Genomic DNA, 19,211 nt, shown 5'->3' with positions numbered 1-19,211 from the left:
TGCTTTGAGAAATTAATCCCCAGATATTTTATACATTTTATAGTTATTTGGAATGGGATTTTCTTTTCTATTATTGCTTCTTGCATTTTGTTTTTATGATATGGAAATTATATTTTGGGAGTTAATTTTGCAGCCTGCAACTTTGCTGAAGCTATTGATTCTCTCACTAATCTTTGCACCTTCCCTGATGTTTTATATCATTAGCAAATAAAGGTAGTTTTATCTTTGTTTAGTCTTTTAATTCTTGTCTTACTGCTATTGCTAGTATTTCTTAGAACTTTATCAAATAATAGTGGGGAGATTGGGCTTCCTTGCTTCACTCCCATATTTATTGGAAAAGGTTCTATGTATCTCTGTTGTATGTGATGCCTTTTTTTTGGTTTAGACTGATGTCTTTTATGTGTATTTTAAATAGTTTGTCTATGCCTGTGCATTTTAGGGTTTTTAACATAAAAGAGTGCTGTACTTTGTCAAAGGCTTTTTCTGTATCTATTGAAATGGTCGTGTATTTCTTATTTGTTCTATCTTCTAATATGATTGGTTATGTTGTTGTTTTCCTAATAGTAAATCATTCTTGCATTCCTGATATAAATCCCACTTGATCATAATGAATTATTTCTTGGATAAATCACTGTGGTCTGTTTGATAGGTTTTTGTTTTAAAATTTTTGAGTTGATGTTTGTGAATTATATTGGCCTGTAATTTTCTTTCTGTCTTATTTTTTCCTGGTTTAAGTATTTTGACTATTTTTCTTATAAAAAGAATCCAGTGGGGTGCTTGCTTTCTCAGTTTTTGAGAATAATTTGTAAAATATGGTTACTTAGTTGTTCTTTAAAAGTTGTATATAATTCTTGTGAATCCATCAGGATCAGGAATTTTGTTGTTATTTGTTTTAAATTTGATAGTTCCTTTACAACTCGGTCTGTTTTTCTTTTCCGAGATAGAGTTATTTAAAATCTCCACATGATCTTCTTATAGTGTGAATAGTTTACATTTTTGAAGGTATTCTTTCATTTGTGTTCTCGGTTTTGTTGGCATATAGCTGTGCATAGTGTGTTTCTAAGTATTCTTTTATTTTTTTCTGGTTTTGCTTATTTGCTATTTTATGGATTTGATTTTCTGCTCTTCTCTTTTTAATCAGAGTAACTCCTGCAAGGTTTACCTACCCTCTCCTGGGCTGCGGAAGGATGGGAGGATTGCCCCCCAGTTTTTAGATGAGCATATTGAGGCTCAGAAAAAGAGAACTTGTCTAGGGGTTACTTAAGTCTCAAGTGTCAGATCCGAGAAACAAACCTGGCTTTCCTGACTCTCCCCATTTTTCTCCTGCCACCCCCCTGCTGCTGCCCAGGGGAGTAGACAAAGATGGTACTCCCATCTGCCAGCAGAAGGAGGGGGGGTTGTGGGCACACTGCCATGGCTCTGAGGTTAGCTAGACTGGTTGGGGGGGACCGACCTGGAAGGACTGACTGTGCACCCTCACTTCCTTGTGTTTTTTGTTCCCAAAGGTCATTGAGAAACTGGAGGCTGAAGAGGAAATGAGAGAGCATCAGCGCCTGTGGGGAGACAAAGGCAAAACCAATGGGGGGGGTAGTGAGTGAGTCCCCCTGTCCCCTCCAGCTCCGCTCTCAGCCTCTAGGCAAGGAGCAGGGGGGATCCTGGCCTTCTCCTGCCCCAAAGCCTCTGAAGCCACTTCCCCCCCCCTCTGCTCCCTTGCTCAAACCTCGGCTGGTCCTGCGCCCCTCAGGATACTCTGAGCTCTCCTGGGACCCTCCTCTGTACCTCCTTCAGGAGTCAGAGCAGCCACATAGGGAAACTGGGCCCAGAGCGGCCCAGGGCTTTGCCCAAGGTCACAGGGCTGGCAAGAGGGAGGATTGTAGGTGCCTCCTCCCCCATGGGTCAGGCCTTAGGCAGTGTGCCCTCATGGGGGGCAGGACTCTGATCTTCCCCAAATCCTAGCTGTCCTCTGACCACAGTAAGTGTTAATAATTCTGGACTCAAACTCAATTGAATTGGACTTGACTAGACTAGCCATAAAGAGCCTAGCAACCAAGTGGGTGAAGGGCATTAATTTCTGCTAAAGGATGCTGAATGAGAAAATTGAATAGTACAGCTGTGTTCTCCTTGCTCTTCCTCCCCCTTTTCTTCTTTCTCTCTCTCCTCTTTCTCTTCCCTTTCTCTTCTCCTTCCTTTTTTCTTTCTTTTCCCCCTCTCCCCTATGCATATGTGTGTGTGTGTGTGTGTGTGTATGTGTGTGTGTGTGTGTGTGTGTGTGTGTGTGTGTATGGATCTCCCTTTCTCTCCCTCCTCCTTTTATTTCTCTCTTTCTTCTCCTCTTTTCTATTCTTTCTCTTTCTCTTCTTCCTTTTTTATTTCTTTCTTTCCCCCTGTCCCCTACGTGTGTGTGTGTGTGTGTGTGGTTAGCACAGCTATGTTCTCCCTTTCTCTCCCTCCCTCTTTCCTTCTTTCTCTCTCTTTCTCTCCTCTTTTCTATCATCTCTCTTTCTCTTCTCCTTTTTTTCTTTCTTTCTTTTTCCCCTCTCCCGTGTGTGTATGTGTGTGTGTGTGTGTGTGTGTGTGTGTGTGTGTGTGTATGTGTGTATGGATCTCCCTTTCTCTCCCTTCTCCTTTTATTTCTCTCCCTTTCTTCTCCTCTTTTCTGTTCTTTCTCTTTCTCTTCTTCCTTTTTTATTTTTCTTTCCCCCTGTTCCCCACATATGTGTGTGTGTTTAGCACAGATATGTTCTCCCTTTCTCTCTCTCCCTCTTTCCTTCTTTCTCTGTCTTTCTCTGCTCTTTTCTATTATCTCTCTTTCTCTTCTCCTTCCTTTTTTCTTTCTTTTTCCCCTTTCCCCTCTGTGTGTGTGTGTGTGTGTGTGTGTGTGTGTGTGTGTGTGCGCGCCTGTGCGTGCTTGTGGATAGCACAGTTGTGTTTTCCCTTTCTCTCTCTCCCCCTTTTTTCTCTCCTCTTTGATATTCTTTCTTTCTCTTCTCCTATTTTATTTCTTTCTTTCCTCCCTCTCCTCTCTCTCTATATATCTGTACACACACCCATATACATACAAATTTTTATTTTACTTTTTCTCTGTGTGTTTCCCTCCTTCCTCTTCTCCCCACTCCAAATTTAACTGCTTGAAACTGGGACTGTTCCTCTTTGTATCTCTAGGACTTGGCACACTGTAGACATCTAATAAATGTTGAATGAATGAATAAAAGGCATCCAGTGTTAGCTAAGGTATATGAAGGATAGCTCTAGAAATGTCTATGACTTTTAGGTGTATTTTGAAGGGCGTCCTGGGGGAAAAATTGCAGCGGGAATTTAAATGCAAATCACATTTCAGAGGGGTTCCTGTCAGCAAAAAGACCCCTTCCCACTCCATTCTCACTCTCCTCCCTCTGTCTTTTGCAGAGAAGACTAGCAGAAGCAAGGCAAAGCTGCATAAGTTATTCCCACTAACTTCGTCGACTCCAAGTGTTCCCTATCTTGGGTCAAAAAAGGTACGAGAGTTGAGCTAGGGGTGACTGTTCCCCTATTTCCTTGGGGATAAGCTGGGTTTCATTTCTGGGGGCCATAAATGTTTTAGGACCTTGGCTGCTAGGGTCGCCCTAAAGACCCAGCACAGGCGTAGTGAGAGGACTGATGGCTTCCGTGTTCTGGCTTTTGGGCACCCAACGTTCACATGTGTTCTTTGCCAGGCCAGCGGGTAGCCTCACTTGGCATTATTGGTGCTTCGTGCTGTCTGACACAATGGGAGAAAGGAGAGCTGGTCTGTGGGCCGCTTCCTCCTCTGCTGTGCTAGACTTCTACTGTGATAGCTAGGGAAGCAGCAGGACCCCCGGTGATGCAGGCCACATCCCTTCATCTCTCAGGGCTCCTAGACACATTCTGAGACTCAGGTTGCAAAGGTGGTGGAGAGCATTTTGTTCTGGGACTGCTGCCGTGTCTGTGGTCAGGAGGTGATCCTGGGATGGGGGAAGTACCTTTAAGGGTCGGCTCTGCACTCTCTAAGCTGCTCCCCTCCTCGGAGCCTTTTCTTCCAGGGATCCTGGGGTCCCCCCTACATGATTAGTCCTGTGAAGGCCTCTGGGAGAGTGGAAGTGAAAGCTGGGGGGAAGGGCCTTAGGAGGCCCAAGAGCTGCTCTCACTTCGCCCCTCAGTGGGACAGTCCCATCCCCCAAGTAGCAGGTTATGCTCCAAAGCTTTGTTTGCAAGTCAGAATGCATTTTTCCCATAGAAACAGTGTTATAAATAGCGGTCTGCTTCCGACATCAGCCCACAAAGGCTTGTTTTCACTTCTCATCTTGTTGAACTATGGAACCAATAATAGCATGGCATTCTACAGCAGCCCAAGCACAGAGAGGGGTGGTAGGAGTCACAGCAAGAGTTGGAGCCAGGTGGGAGGGAGGCTGAGAGTCGGGTGGGCAGAGGGAAAGGGTCACAGCCGATCTTGCCTGTGCACCGGAACCAGTGATTTCTTTGCCAAGAGATCTCCCTTTAGAAAGGAAATGACCCTGAGTGTCTTAAAGGGCAGCCCTTCCCATCAGACCTGGGCTAAAAAAAAAAGAAAGAAATGAAGGGAATAACATGAAATGAATCTACAAAGGAGCTAGATTCTAGTCTAAGGAATTTTTGTTTTCAAGAACAAAAGAAGTCTTTTGAACTGGGCAGGGATGTAGTCAGATGTTTCCTGGGAAGATTGTTGGCAAATAGATTGGGAACAGGAGACACTGGAAATCAGGGGACCTGTGGGGAGCCCCTTATAATGACCCAGGTGGGAAGAGGTGAAAGAGGTCAGAATCATTTTGGGAGAGAAAAATGAGAGCAAAAGGAAAAAAACCATGGGAGAGATTTTTAAAAATCAGGAAAAAGAGATGAACCTAGCATGTGTTGATTTACCTTTAGTCTCCTTAGTTCTCTCTCTGGATACAGATGGCATTTTCTGCCCAAAGTCTATTGGGATTACCTTGGATCACTGAACCGCTGAGAAGAACCAAGTTTTTCATAGTTGATCATCGCACAATCTTGCCATTACTGTGTACAGTGTATTCCTGATTCTGCTTGTTTCACTCAGCATTGGTTTGTGTAAATCTTTCTAGGCCTTTCTAAAATCAGCTTTGTTCATCATTTTTTATAGAACAATAATATTCCATTACTTCATATACCACAGCTCGTTTATCTATTTCCCCAAATGATGGGCAGTCATTCCTTTTCCAGTACTTTGCTTAGCACAGAAAGAGCTGCTACATACATTTTTGCGTATATGGGTCCTTTTCCTCCTTTATGATTTCCTTGGGATACAGACCCAGTATTGGCACTGCTAGGTCAAAGGGTAGATACGGTTTTATACAGTTTTATAGCCCTTTGGGCTTAGTTTCAGATTGCTCTCCAGAATGATTGGATCATTTCACAACTCCACCAACAATGCATCAGTGTCCCAGTTTTCCCACATCCCCTCCAACATTTATCATTGTCTTTTCCTGTCATCTTAGCCAATCTAAGAAGTGTGAAGTGGTATCTTGGAGTTGTTTTAGCTTGCATTTCTCTAATCAGTAGTGATATAGAAGCATTTTTTAAATATAATTAAAAATGGCTTTAATTTTGTCATTTGAAAATTTCTGTATCCTTTGACAACATTTATCAGTTGCCCCAAGTTATTTTAAGTAAAACATTTCTATTTCTCTTGAGTTTTGTTGATAACAAGTAAAAATGCTTAGGATTTATATAGGTTTATTTTATACCTATCCACTTTGCTAAAGTTATCCATTGTTTCAGTTAGTTTTTTTGGTTGAATCTTTAGATTTTCCCAAGTAAATAAATCATCACAACATCTTCAAAAAGTGATAGTTTATTTATTTATTTATTTTTGCTGGTGGTCATTGCCAGTGTCTTTTTCTTATGTCATTGCTATAATGTACATCTATAGCACAGTATTGAGGAGTAAGGGGATGATGGACATCTTGCCTCCCATCTGCTCTTGGAGAGGCCTTGTCCGTCCATTAGAGAGAAGGCTGCTCATGGTTTTCGATAGGTAGTATTTACCATATTGAGAAAAGCATTTTTTATTCCTATGCTTTCTTGTGTTTTTAGCAAGAAAAGCTTTTTCTACATTTCTCGACATAATCCCCTGCTTTTTGTTAGTTTTGTCATTAATTTAATTGAAATTAAAGATACATTAATTGACATTAATTAATTTTGTTTCCTAATATCGATTCAGAATTGGGTTTCTGGCCTAAATCCAGCCAGGTCATATTGGGATATATTGTGGTAGTCTCTGTGCTAATACAGGATTTTAAGAGCTCTGATGAAGAATCATACTGGTTTCAGTTGGACTTGAAGGGCAGAAGCTACAGAAGGGCAGATTTGAGCCCCAGAATGGAGCCTTGGGAACCAGGGCTTCCAAGGGAAGGCTAGAGAATGGCTTGACTTGTTGGGGAGGCTGTTGAAGAAGGAAAAGGGGGGACTTTCCAGGATGAAGGATTAACAGTTTCCTGCTACGGTCCGTCAGACTTGGGAGTTCTCAGAATGACCCCCTATTTTCACAGTGACTCCCTCCTTCTTGATCCTCTCCAGAGAATCCAGAAGGATGGCCTGGTTGAGCTGTACCAGGCCCCAGCGTACAATGAGGAGATGCCCAATGAGCTGCCAAACAGAGTGAACTACTTAGAGATGGTGGGCAACGTTGTCCGGGCACAGGGATACACCACCATCAGTGGCAAGGTAATTGGAGGAGGCCATAATGAGGTGCGGGGGGCCCCCGAGACATCAGGAAGGCAGCTCAGCCAGCTGCCCAGAACACTCCCATCCACAGGCTCCTGTGGTCTTCTCAGCCTGGGGAAGCAGCTGGGATGGCCCGGGGAGGCAGCTAGGGTGGGTTTGGAGATCTCCACTGCCCACATATTTCTTTGCTTCCATGGATTGAGGACCTTCTCACTAGTGCAGATCACAGCCCACCAGGCTTTCTTGTGGCCACATACTCCAAGTTTCTAGAGAGCTATGGTGACCTATGAGATCCTGCAGGAGGATTATTGTCTGTGCTCTCTTATTAGGAAGCTCTTCCAGTGTGCCAGAGGCCTTCCTCAAGGCCCGTTAGTATTTCATGAATATCTGAATGTCTGCCTTTTGTCCCTCACCCTCTGTCTGTGATTGGCCCCCACCGTCCTCCTTGTTGTACCTGCATGGGCTCCCTTCTACTTCTGGGGGCTGGTGAAGGGCAGACCCTTTGCAGGCATAGGTGAGACCCCTGTGGGTAGCCCCGGATGTTCCTTCCAGCTTTGAAAACTAATGCTTCTTTGGGAAAATATTCACATCCTGCCATGGAGAGATAATGATACTGAGCTCATAGAGTTTGTAGGATTTTCCCAGAGTTACATAGCTGACTAGTGACAGACAGGACGGTCTCCTGAGTCCTTTCAGATGCCTGAAGTGTCCTTGTCTCTCTCCCCTGCCATCTGCTTCCTGGATACCCCCTTTACCCCCGGAACACCCACTCCACAGGGCAGACTGTTGGGCAGTGATCCTCCATCTGACCAGTGCCTTGCTCAGTAACAGCAACATTATGGGCAGTATATAATAATGATAAAGATATGGACAATCTATAACAAAATTAACATTGTGACGGGCAGTGGGTTATGTTTTGTACAGAATACAATAATAATAGTAGCATAAGCAGTTGTATAATAATAGTAATGTTATGGGCAGAAGATGATGTGGACAGTATATAACAACAACAATAATGATATTATAGGCAGTATGTGATGATAATGTTTTGGACAGTATACTATAGTAATAATAGTAACATTATGGGCAGTGGGGAATAATATATAATAATAGTAATATTGTAGGCAGAATATAATAATGATTATGATGTGGATAACATATAATAACAGTAATAGTATGGGCAGTATATAATAATAATGTTTTAGACAATATACAATAATAATAATGTAATGTTATGGGCAGTATGTAATAATAATAATAATATGGGCAGAATATAATGATGATATGGATAGTGTATAACAATAATATTATGGGCGGTAAATAATAATAATATTTTGAATAGTATTCAATAATAATAATATTTTGGGCAGTATATAATAATAGCATGGGCAGCATATGATAATGATGATGTAGGATATATATATATCATGTATAGTATATAGTATACTAGTACATAGCATATAGTAAAAACAATGTTCTGTGTAATATTTAATGATGTTTTAGACAGTATACAATAATAATAATAATATAGGCAATGCTTATTGATAAGTAAGCAGATAGTAACAATAATAATGTTATGGGCAATATATAAGAGCAACCACAACAACTCTGGATTTTGTTTCCTCAGGCCATCTGTGCACCAGCAGAAATGACCAAATTCTTTTGCTGTCCGTATACAAAATATATCGTGTTGGATTGTTTCTGGTGGCTCTTTCATGAAAGATATGATGTAAGGGAGGAAGGAGGAGCTCATGAAGGCTGGTTAGAAGTGAGGAGGGAAGGGATCCAAGACCATCCCTGGCACTGAGTCCCTTGGTTGTGGCCTTTTCTGTCCGTAAGACTTCCCAACAGATTGACAGACAGACTTAGGGGTCGGGCTTGGCCTCCCATATTGAATCATTAGAGACACAGGGAAGCCCATGAGACCCGGCGGTGGCCTGCACCTGGTCCCCAAGAACTGCCCCAGTTAGGAGCACCTTATGGCTCAAGTTTTTGTCTTCCATGCCCCAGGAAGAGTGTTTATTCTGCTCAGGCAGATTGCAGCCTGCTGGTGAAGGGATCAACAATCCCTGAGAAATCCCAGCTCTTTGTGAGTGGGGCGGTTTTTTATGCCAGAGAAAAAGCTCTCTCCCATCACTCACCCAGACAGCCATCATCTAGGTTGTCTAGTCCCTGGCTCTCAGGTCCACCCTTCATCCTATTTCACCTTGTAAGCAGCTGAAGATGCTTCTTTTGTTCTCATCACATCCCTTTAGGCAGGAGTTCTTAACCTGGGATCACAGACCCTAGATTTCAGGGAGTCCATGGGAAAAAAAGCATCATCTTTATTTTTACTGACTTCTCATTAAAATTGAGCATTTCCCTCAATTTTGGATTAAAAACAAAGAAATAAATATGATTTGGTATTTTCCAAGACCAAAGAGAAAATTAAGTTAGTAGGAGGATTTCAAAATGGAACCTGGGGTTACCTGCCAAAAAATCTACCCACAGGTGAGTGATGGGCCCAAATCTGGGAACCTTCCTTTTCTTTACAGGTAGACCTTACTCTGTGGAGCAGTTGGACACTCTTATGAAGGGACTTTCCCCCTTTAACTATGTTACGTGCAGAGTGGGCACAAATAAGTTGGTGACTTACGTTTAGGGAAAATCAAATCTGTTTCTATGAAGAGAGCTCTTTCACAGCTTCATCTTCCTCCTAGACTTCGTTAAACCTTATAGCAGGAATTAAGTTACTGCCTGTGAATGTGACTTCCTAGTCTGGGGATCCTTCCTCCATCACCCCTCCTATCACGTTGGTCTTTCTTCTCTGGACCAGAGTAGTTTCTTCCTGTGTTTGGGGATCCCCTCACCTTGGCTACTTTGTCCTGATGGTATCAAGGACAAGCATCAGTATTCACCCCCTTTATCACCTGCTCATCTTCCAGAGGGAGCAACCATGGAGATCTGACCCCTCCTTTCTTAGAAGGAAGAAATTGGCTCCAGAGCAGATGAGCTACACAGCAGGCTGGTGATGGGACTGGGACGGGTGCTTATTCTCTTGCCTGTCAGCCACATGCCCTCCCAAGCCCCATCCTTCCATCTTCTCTCCTCTGCCCGAAAGATGCCGCTGAATTCTGTCCATTTTGTTAAGAAGATTAATTTGTGCAATAATTTACAAATTATTTCATTTTTCAAAAGGTGAAGGAAGCAATCAGGGAAAGTGCTCTTGGAATTAGACAAAACTTGCTAGGAGATTGGCTGCTGAGGCAGAGATGAGGAACATGGAGGAAAGTCTCCATCCATCCTAGGGAATGGGATATAGAAGGAGAAGAAAGCTGGAGGCTTGTGGTGACCCAGGACCAACCACACATCTTTCCTTGGTTTCTTCATCTGTGAAAAAGAATACTTTTAGGCCCTAGCCCATAGCAGCTGGTTGTGAGGCTCCCTGCTGAGAAAGAGCTCGGGTATACCCTGTAAGCCTTGGCAAGGGATGCCAGCCTTGGCAGCTGGGGCCCGAACTAGCAATTTAAGAAAGAAAACCAAAGAGACCAATGTGCATTGGATGTCCTCCAACTCCATACATTTTTAAGACACATAGGATAGTAGCAAGGGCAGGTGATGGAGAACCAAGACAGAAGCCCAGGCCGGTCCTGGGACACAGTGTCAGGAGTAACAGGCTCAGCTGGTGAGGCTCCTGGAAGTCAGCCAGTGCCCACATGCATGAGGGCGAGGAGTCAAGATGGACCGCTGAGTGGAGAAAGCATTCTGGGCCAAAGATTGCCATCTCTGGGCTAGAGAAGACCAGGCCCGATGGCTGGCAGGGAGTTACGAGCCAGGAGGAAGTACAGCAGCTCCTAGCTAGCCTCAAGTCACCAGGACAGACAGCCAGGATGCTGGGAGTGACCTGGGCTTCCTGGAGAGTGGGAACATGTCATAAGGCACTGATTTTCACCGAATATTTGGCCAGAAGACATTGACTTCAACTCCTGGCGGGACTCTAGGATGTCTTTAGTGGGATAGTCAGCCGGTGAATGTTGAGGAAGGGAATCTGTGATTGCCGAGAACTAGCCCGGCTGCCTGCTTTGGTTGGTAGGGTTCCTGGATTAGGGGTCTCGTGCTGTCCTGGTAGATGAGTCAAAGAGCTGTGGACAGAATAGAAAGCTGGCCCCATGAGATCAGAGCAGGTGGAAAGACCAGGACCAGAGCATGAGGGACTCGGGATCCTGTCGGAGGGAGGTCTCCAATGCAAGTGCCCCAGTAACCTTTCTCTTCTGTCTCACATTTTTATTATTGACTCAAAGGAAAGCATAGAGATGAAGGCTTCAGATTTCCACAGATCAGGAGGCTGAGGGGGATGGCCAACTGCTTAGATGAGTGCCAGTCCAAAAAAAGTCATTGGGCCAATCTAATAAGATGCAATCTAATAGAGATGGAAGTCCTGCATTTAGGTTCTAGAGATGGAGAAAGCCCTGCTGCCAAGATACAAGAGTTGGGGTTTGAGGGAAACTCGAGGTTACTGTGAGTCCCCAGAGAAACACGGAGACCCCAGAGGCAGCTCCCACACTAGGTGTGAGGGAAGCCGTGTTGCCACTATTCCCAGCCCTGATCAGGCCATGTCTGGAACACTGTGTTCAGTTCTAGGCATGGGGCTCTAGAGGCCAGGCGGGGGAATGATGAGGTGAAGGACGGTTGGCCACCATAGTTATCTTCAGCTGATTGATGTCAAAAGGCAGCCGTGGAGCGGGAGGAGGTTCAGGGAGACTGGTGGAAAGTCCCCACGGGAGACAGAGCTGGGGGGCCCCTGGGGATGAGGTAGTGGGGATTCTTGCCCAGGGATGGCCTTGAAGTCCTGAGAAGCAGATTCATTAAAATGGGGAATACTGGTATCCACGTTCAGTGGACCAGATCGACCACAGATAGTCTAACAGCCCTGTTCCCATTTCCATTATGGCAGTCAAACAAGGCGACCCAGAGGAGGCTGTTTGACCGAGTGTCACAAAACTATGCTCATCTTCTGATGGACCTGCCCAACTCAGGTTTCAAAGAAGCCCTCCTACGAGTGAGTACCTAGAGTGTGTGGTGGGGGGGTGGATCACGGCGGCTCATTTGTGCCAGAAGGGAGCCCCACAGTGAGGATCTGAGGCTCCAGGACAGCTTGTGGAGAGAGGCTGGCCGGGTTGGGGGTCTCCTGCCTCAGGAGCCCCCCTGGGGGGAGGAGGGTGTTGTTAGAGCTGGAGGCTTGGCAGCAGAGCATGGCACCTGGCCACTCGGTGAGCCACTGTAAGAGCCACAATTGTCCCCAAGCCCGGCCTGCTCTTCACTCTTCCATGTTACTGAGCCACGAAAACTAGGTAGGGCTCCCAAGCTTGGCGCTGTCTGGGCTGGTTGCAAGGCTGTGCAAATATGAATCCAGAAAAGCATCCCCAAAGACAGATCTCTGCCTTCCACCAATCAGCCCTTCCAGAGCCACTGAGACCGAAGTGAGGGGAAAATTTCTGACCAAAAAGTGATCCTTGCTCTCAAGGGGACACATTGCAATGGGGTGGACATCCCACAACTAACTGGTTTGTACGAGCTGGGGCCAGGAGGTCATCCCAGAGGGGCGCGCTGGGGGAAAGCCGGGAAGTTGGGAATCGGGGAAGAAAGTCATTGAGACCAAAGGCAAGCAACAGAATCAAAATAGCCGGCTCGTACCTGGGAGAGAGTTAGTCAGAAGAGCATCGGAGAGGGGTGAATGGCAGCCAGTGGATTTGAGATTTGATCCAGGAGGTAATAGAGAGCCATTGTGAAGTGAAGGGGAAGTGTGTCACATCCGGTCTGTGTTTCAAGAAAATCCCTTTGGTAACTGAGTGAGGGGAGACTTGAGGCAGGCAGACCAGTCAGGAGACCCTTGAGTAGCAGCCCCTGCGAGAGGGGCCGAGGGCTCGTAGCCCCATGAGCAGAGAGAGGGGAGGTTAGGACAGGGGAGAATGACAGGCCGCCGGTTGGCTCAGGGGAGCAAGTGCGAGCGAGGTGCTGAGGTTTGGAGTCCAGGTGACTGGGAGTTTGATACGGGAGAAGGTGTGGGGGAAATGATGGAGATGGAGTGACCACCTGGGGAGTTGGAGGTGGATGCTGCAGACATCCAGGAGGTGGTTAAAAGGGGGAGTCTTTGAGCCTCAGGAGAGACCCGAGGACAGGCGCCAGAGTCAGACCCGCAAGGCCTAAGGTGGGCAGGAAGGAGATCCGACATAATAAGGTTACGGAGTTAGAGCCCGATGGTGAGTTCTTAGACCCAGAGAGGGCCAGGAAGTGTCGGAGGCACTCCCGACTCCCACCTGGGACCCTCACCAGCATATGCTGCTGCCGCTGATCATAGGACGTCACTGATGGTGCTCCTGGAGCTGGACAGGGGCTCTATGGGAAAAGGGCAATGCTAAAAAATGTTTCCCTCTAAGATAAATGGGCTGCATCCTCCTTTTGAAGCTGGAAGAGTCCTCAGAAGTTATCTTGTCCAACCCCCACCCCCCATTTTAAAGAGAAGAAAACTGAGGTCTGAGCAAGCTGATAGATTTGGCCCAGCTGTCAAATAGAAGAGCCACAATTGGATTTAGGGGTTGTGGACTCCTGAGCTGGTGCTGGGACCAGCCCGCCAGATTCTGGAGAAGAGACTGAGAGCTGGGGGAGATTCTGAGACCCTCTAAGCAGACTCCTTCATTCAAGAGGTCATGTGTGACTTTCCTACATAAGTGAATAATTTCTCCTCTTTGATTCCAAAATAGCTCCCACCTCATCCCACTTTATTCTGGGATTATGCCCTTTCCCTGGAGTTCCCTAGACCACCATTTGTGGGGTTTATCCAGGTATTACTTTGTTTTAATTTGCGGGCTCAGGTGGAGTATATGGGAGTTGCTCTGCACCAGGTCCTGGGTGATGGAGAAGAATCCTGGAACTCTGTGACCTCCAAGGTCCCCACGGCACTGAGAGGGGCAGGATCGCTAGCAGGAGAGAGAGCCGGAAGCGGGAATCTGGGGTATCCGGGCCCCTCACTCGTGTTTATAGAGAAAAACGACTTGTCTACAAATTCTCCCCTCACTTCGGCCTCAGAGGCTCTGGAAAGGCTGATTGGCAGAGAACAGAGATCTGTCTTTGGGGACACTTTTCTGGATTCATGTTTGCACAGCCTTGCGACCAGCTGGGCTCCTCCACTTGTGTGGCCCAGACAGCGCCAAGCCTGGGAGCCCAGTGCCGAACCGTAGTAGGCCCAAGGACCAGACGTATTCCGTCAGCTTGGAAGTAGCTGTTGTCTCAGGGTGGGCGGCCTGCCGCGCCGGCACCAATAATCACGTCAGGGATGGCCTCGGAAGAAGCTGACGTGGGGGGACGTGAACGTGTTTGCCAACCTGTCCAGCCCGAGGTGGGCCGCGGCGTCACGGCCTGGCCTGAGGCTGCTGGGAGCAGTTTGTCAAAGAGGCTCAGCTCAGATTTTCTGCTTAACGAAGAAGAAAATCTTGGGATTCAGGGGCTCAGTCTGAAATGGAGGGGATTTCATGGATTTCTCTCTGACTCTCTCTGACCCTCAGATTTTCCCAGTCCTCTTGAGCCAAGCTCTGTATACCAGCTTCTGCTCCTGCTTCCCACAGTCGTGGTTTGGCAATCATGAATTCAAATCTTTCGTCTGTGACACGATACATCAGTGGATCGGAGGTGAGAACTCTCCTTTCTCTCCACTTGGGGGGGGAGACCGGGGGCAGGGAATGAATCTTCCTATTGATTCTGTCAAATTCTCTGTGTTTTGGCTTGGCTACAGCAAGCCTTCCTGCCTTGATGAGTCCATTTGGACCCATCATGAGGAGGATGCTCTTTCCTGATCCTTTCTAGAAATCCGCACATATCAGTGCTCTCTGTCACCATGAGCTCTCCACCAGGCCGCCTCTTTGTATTCTTCATGGCTCATGCTATTAAGTATTAATGATTAGACAGATGTATTATTTGTTTGTTTGTTTATTTATTTATTGCTGAGGCAGTCAGGGTTAAGTGACTTGCCCCGGGTCACACAACCAGGAAGTGTTAAATATCTGCGGTTGGATTTGAACTCAGGTCCTCCTGATTTCAGGGCTGGTGCTCTATCCACTGTGCCACGTACCTAGCTGCCCCCAGATAGCTTTATTATTAATGATCAATGATAAGACATTTTCTGGGTGCTTTTCCCAGAAGGTGTTCGGGGGCGTCTTCAGGTATCAGGAGTGCTTTGGAGTGTGCCAGCAGATTTTGAAAGTTAAGTTGTTTCACCTAAAAGGAAATTTCTATATAATTGCATTAAGTGTAAAATGCCCTTGCTCAGCAGGCCTGGCGTGGCAGATGCAGCAGCCACAAAATAAACAAAACTTCTCTGTTACATGTCTGTATCTAGCCAAAATACCCCAGATAGACCTTGAGGTCCCCCAGAATTCCCCAGAAATAATTGCTCTCTTGGATGGGAGGTTGCCCACTGTTCTACCCACCCACACGTGCCCCAGTCCTCACAGCGGAGATCACTAGGCCCAAGGCAGGCTGGGGCTCCTTGGGGGACGGCCGCTGGGGCGTTCCCATTACTTCATTCCCTCAAGTAGCCCAGCTGCAGGGACTGAACAAGGAGTATTACTTATTGCCCATTTGACATGAGTGAACACTGAGGCTCAGGAAGCAGACTGACTTAGAAGGCAAGGGGGCCACAGGCCAGGCTTTTCCTCACTGGCAGAGCAGAGCAAACAGCAGCCAACATGAATGTTTTCCATGTACGAAGGAGAACAAGAAAAGAGATTGGACATAAAACTATTGGGATCCTTTTTTAAGTATAAATCAAATGGTAATGCATCTGCTGCCCTGCTTGGCTCTGTTCCCCTTGGAACACCTCCCCATTCTCTTTTTTATGTCTTTGAAATGGTTTTTGCTCATTTCTTCATATCTCAATCCCTGCCCAGCCACTCCCCCAACAACACTGACTCCCTCCAAATTAAATCCCTCCCTTGTGAGGATTCTGGTCAAACAAAAAGAGTTCTTCCATTGGTGGTATCAGAAACCGCATCTCATTCTGCAGCCACGGCTCTGCCGAGGTGTTGGCTCTGGATGGGGACGTTGCATTGATCTCTTGGGACTCACAATCTAGAGGATATCTGTCTCCCTCACACTGAGACCGCTCCCAAAATGAGGAATTTTGCCCTTTCTCCCAGAGATTCAGGATGACGACCTCGGGGCTCCTCCCCCTCTCCCCATGCTTATTGAAGAAAGTTCTCTTGGTCCCTTGCTCTGTTTCTCCCCTTCCTTCTCTCCCTCTCAGGCACACTCCCAAACCCAAAGAGCTATATGAACTGGAACTACTTTGAACTGGAGCCAGAGCGATTCCGGAGAGAAGAGATGCTGAGAGGCCCTGAGAAGATCTCTGGTGAGAAGGCCAGCTGCTCTTGGGGCCCTCTGGTCGTTGGGACTTCTCTCACCCTTTCCCTCTGTCCCCTGAGCCTGCTTCCAGCTCTTGGGGTTACACCTGGGGTCACTTTCTGAGCCCACACCCCGAGGCAGCCAACATGAGCAGGGCAAGATGCGATTGTGTTTGAGACCGTTTAAGGAACAGACTTCCGGCCCAGTCAGGAGACTCAGGGGATGGCTTCTGGGTCAAGGCTCCGAGGAAGGGGAGGGAGGGAGGATGGTTAGGAAGCAGAAGTCCTTGCATACATGGGGGCCGGAAAGTGCAGAGAAAGGGCAAGGATGGAATCTCGGATTATCTCCTGAAGTAATCCCTGTCCTTTACTGTTTAATTTTTTGTGTGTATGTCTTGTTTTCCCTTGTAAGCTCCTTGAGGGCAGCATAAATGTATTTTTGAATCTCCAGAAGCATGGAGTTGAGTGCTATACTCAGGAAATTCCTCCTAAATTTGTGATAAATTGAATGAGTGGGTGTGTGAATAGATTAATGGATAGATGAATGGATGGAAAGAAGGGAGGAAGGCTGGATCGATGAATGAATGATAGATGGATGGAAGGGTAGATAGCTGGACAAGTAGGTGTGTGACTGGATGGATGGATGAACAAATGGGTGAGTGGGTATGTGGATGGTTGAGTGGATGGATGGATGAATGAATGATGGATGGATGGGTTGGTGAGTAGATAGAGAAGTAGATCAATTAGCCCTTCTCAAGATTCAGGGGAGCTCCCTAGCTGAGGTCTGTTGGGATGTAGTCCCTTAGACAAATCCTTGTGTAGCCAGTTTTCTCCTTGGAGATTGAAAGCTTCTTCTCATTCTCTGGCAGGGCCATTCAGGTGGCTCTTTGCCAGGCCTTCTCTAGCTTCCATTCCGTCTTCCTTGGTATGGTTCCCTGCTTGGCAAGTGGGGCTGTTAGCGGGTTTTGCGCCAGGGTGAGGTCCGTGCTCTTCCTGCTCCCTGCCCATCTCAAGAGCCTCAGCGTTGATGAGAGCCAAGGGGGAGCAGTAAGGGGCTATATGGGGGTGCCCAGGGCTTCCTTTCCTCCTCTGTGAATCTTAAACCAAGACGAACATTTGCACATATCCTGGGTGCCTCTTTCCTTGCCCAGGCATCGCCAGGCATAGGATGGCCGCAAAGCCCTCAAAGTCTGAACCCCAGTACAAGAGGCAGAGGCAAGCCTCCAAGAAGGTCAAGGAGATTACGGAGATGAGGCTGTTGGAGAAGGCGTCTCAGAACGAGGTGAACAGCCTAGACTTGGTTTGTGGCCCAAGAGGAAAGTCCATTAGGTTCTCTAATTGCTGCTCTTTGGCAAAGCGCTGCCATGGATAGAACTTGGAGCAGACAGGCTCTGAGTGCAAATCCTGCCTCAGACACTTACCCCGAGTGACCCCATGCCTGTGACTTGGGCTTTCTGCCTTTTTTTCCTCATCTGTAAAATAGGGTAATGATAGCCCCATCTTCCAAAAGAGCCCTCTGCGAGTCCCTTTGTGAAATTCTTGTGTTCTGGTTAACATTCCTGGTTTTCCTTTTTTGCTCCCAGCGGCTGGGATACTTCCAGATTGGGGCAGGTAGTCTCTATTCCTGTAGCCGTTTTCAGTGCCCCTGGAAGAAGAGCCCAAGGCTCTGAAGGAGAAAGGTCCTGTCAGGCCAGCTGGGCAGACATGGGTGCTCTCTGCCATCTCCTCAGGCTGGTGCTGGGAGCCCTCTAGGGAGGAGGAGGCCCCTGCCTTGCAGGACAGCCCGCCTTCCTCGGGAATGGCTTTTGTGGTTAAGAACTGCTTGTTTGTGTCGGGTCCAGGCACTCCTCCGAGACCAGCCTGCTGCTGGCCTGGCACAGTCAGGGGGCCTTGCATGGGAGAGAGCAAGGAGGCAGCAGGCCAGGGCTCTGGCAGGGTCATCCCAGCCTGCAGGCCTGGCCATTCAGCTGGGGCAGTAGAGGCTGGAGGAACCCTGGGGCATCACACTGAGGCACCCACTCAGCACCTTTTTAGCCTTGGCAGGAGTGGCGCTGTAAGAAGGGTGCACGGACCAGAACTGGGAGGACCAGGAGAAGTTCCCCGGGCTTCAGTTTGCTCACTCGGAGATTGAGGGGACATTAGAGTCCCAGAGGTCACGCAGAGCTACCCCATACAGTACTCTGCAGCAAGTACCCCTGCACCAGAGACCTGGGTTCCAGCCCCAGCCCTGCCGCCCACTCCCTCCACGACTCTGGGCAAAGTGCGCTAGACTAGCACAAGGACTTCAGTTGACAGGTACCACAGGCATTGCTAGGGCTGCCCTGCAGGGAGGCTAGCACACCCTCGGGCCTCTGAGAGCAAAGTGGGTTAAGAGGGGCCACCTTCCAACCTCCAGCCCCCTTCCCAAGGCACTTACTGGACCTCTAGTGGTTCTGGCTCCTCAGTGGATGGTGATCAGCGTGGTGGGGATGGTAGGATGGTGTATGTGGGTTTGGGGTGGGCCAGGGGCTCCCCCATGTCTGCGGGGCTCCTGTCACAGAGTCCCCCTTCTTCCCCTCAGTCTCATCCAGCCTGCAGGGGACCTGAGTTTTCAAAAAACATGTTCAGCATCACTGGCAAGAGCCCACTGATCGTTCACTACCTCCAGCAGCACAATGCTTACCAACAGACCGGCGAAGACATCTTGATGACCCGGCGTGAAGTGTCCAAGACGATACCATATCCTTACTGCCTCTTAAGATACTCAGTAGTCTCAATCTGCCCCTGCCTTCCCCGTCGCCCCTGGGGACTCCAGGATCCAGAGTCCTGGGAAGGTGGGGTCTAGGGAGGGAGAGCCCTGCTGGTGTGCCGAGGTGGGGAGGATTCACACTCGTGGCTTGGCGCTGCCACGGTGACTGGCCTTGTGGACGAGCCGTCCAGAGCGCTTATTAAGCAGCCAGTGCATTCAGCATCCTAAGCTGGGTGCTGGAGGCAGGGAAGGAGGCCGACCTCTGGGTCAGCCGATGGGAGAGGGCCTCCCTGGCTGCCAGCACGCGATGGATGGCTAGGGACATCTAAAGACCCTGTCCCTCCCCTTGGCCCGTGCCTGGTGGGCCCAGAGAGATCCCCTTTGTTAAACTTTTG

General features: G+C 47.7%; 1 protein-coding gene across 6 annotated transcripts in view; it reads left to right on the top strand.

Moving 5' to 3' along the window:
• FAM227A (family with sequence similarity 227 member A) overlaps positions 1-19,211 on the top strand; it is a 25,912-nt gene extending 6,701 nt beyond the window's left edge. For 4 of the 6 annotated variants that reach the window (XM_074271732.1, XM_074271733.1, XM_074271731.1 and 1 more), the window contains exons 5-13: positions 1,506-1,569; positions 3,406-3,494; positions 6,568-6,714; positions 8,342-8,443; positions 11,648-11,752; positions 14,256-14,379; positions 15,992-16,096; positions 17,240-17,370; positions 18,649-19,211. In XM_074271732.1, coding sequence (XP_074127833.1) covers positions 1,506-1,569; positions 3,406-3,494; positions 6,568-6,714; positions 8,342-8,443; positions 11,648-11,752; positions 14,256-14,379; positions 15,992-16,096; positions 17,240-17,370; positions 18,649-18,912 — 1,131 coding nt within the window. In that variant the 3' untranslated portion in view covers positions 18,913-19,211. Of the gene's footprint in view, positions 1-1,505; positions 1,570-3,405; positions 3,495-6,567; positions 6,715-8,341; positions 8,444-11,647; positions 11,753-14,255; positions 14,380-15,991; positions 16,097-17,239; positions 17,371-18,122; positions 18,384-18,648 lie in introns of all 6 variants that reach the window. The other 2 variants (XR_012482840.1, XM_074271735.1) reach the window with 2 other exon arrangements.

This window comes from Sminthopsis crassicaudata, chromosome 5, assembly GCF_048593235.1.
Source record: "Sminthopsis crassicaudata isolate SCR6 chromosome 5, ASM4859323v1, whole genome shotgun sequence".
Taxonomy (NCBI): domain Eukaryota; kingdom Metazoa; phylum Chordata; class Mammalia; order Dasyuromorphia; family Dasyuridae; genus Sminthopsis; species Sminthopsis crassicaudata.
Note: the sequence above shows the minus strand (reverse complement) of the source record. Positions and strands in the feature narration are given on the sequence as shown.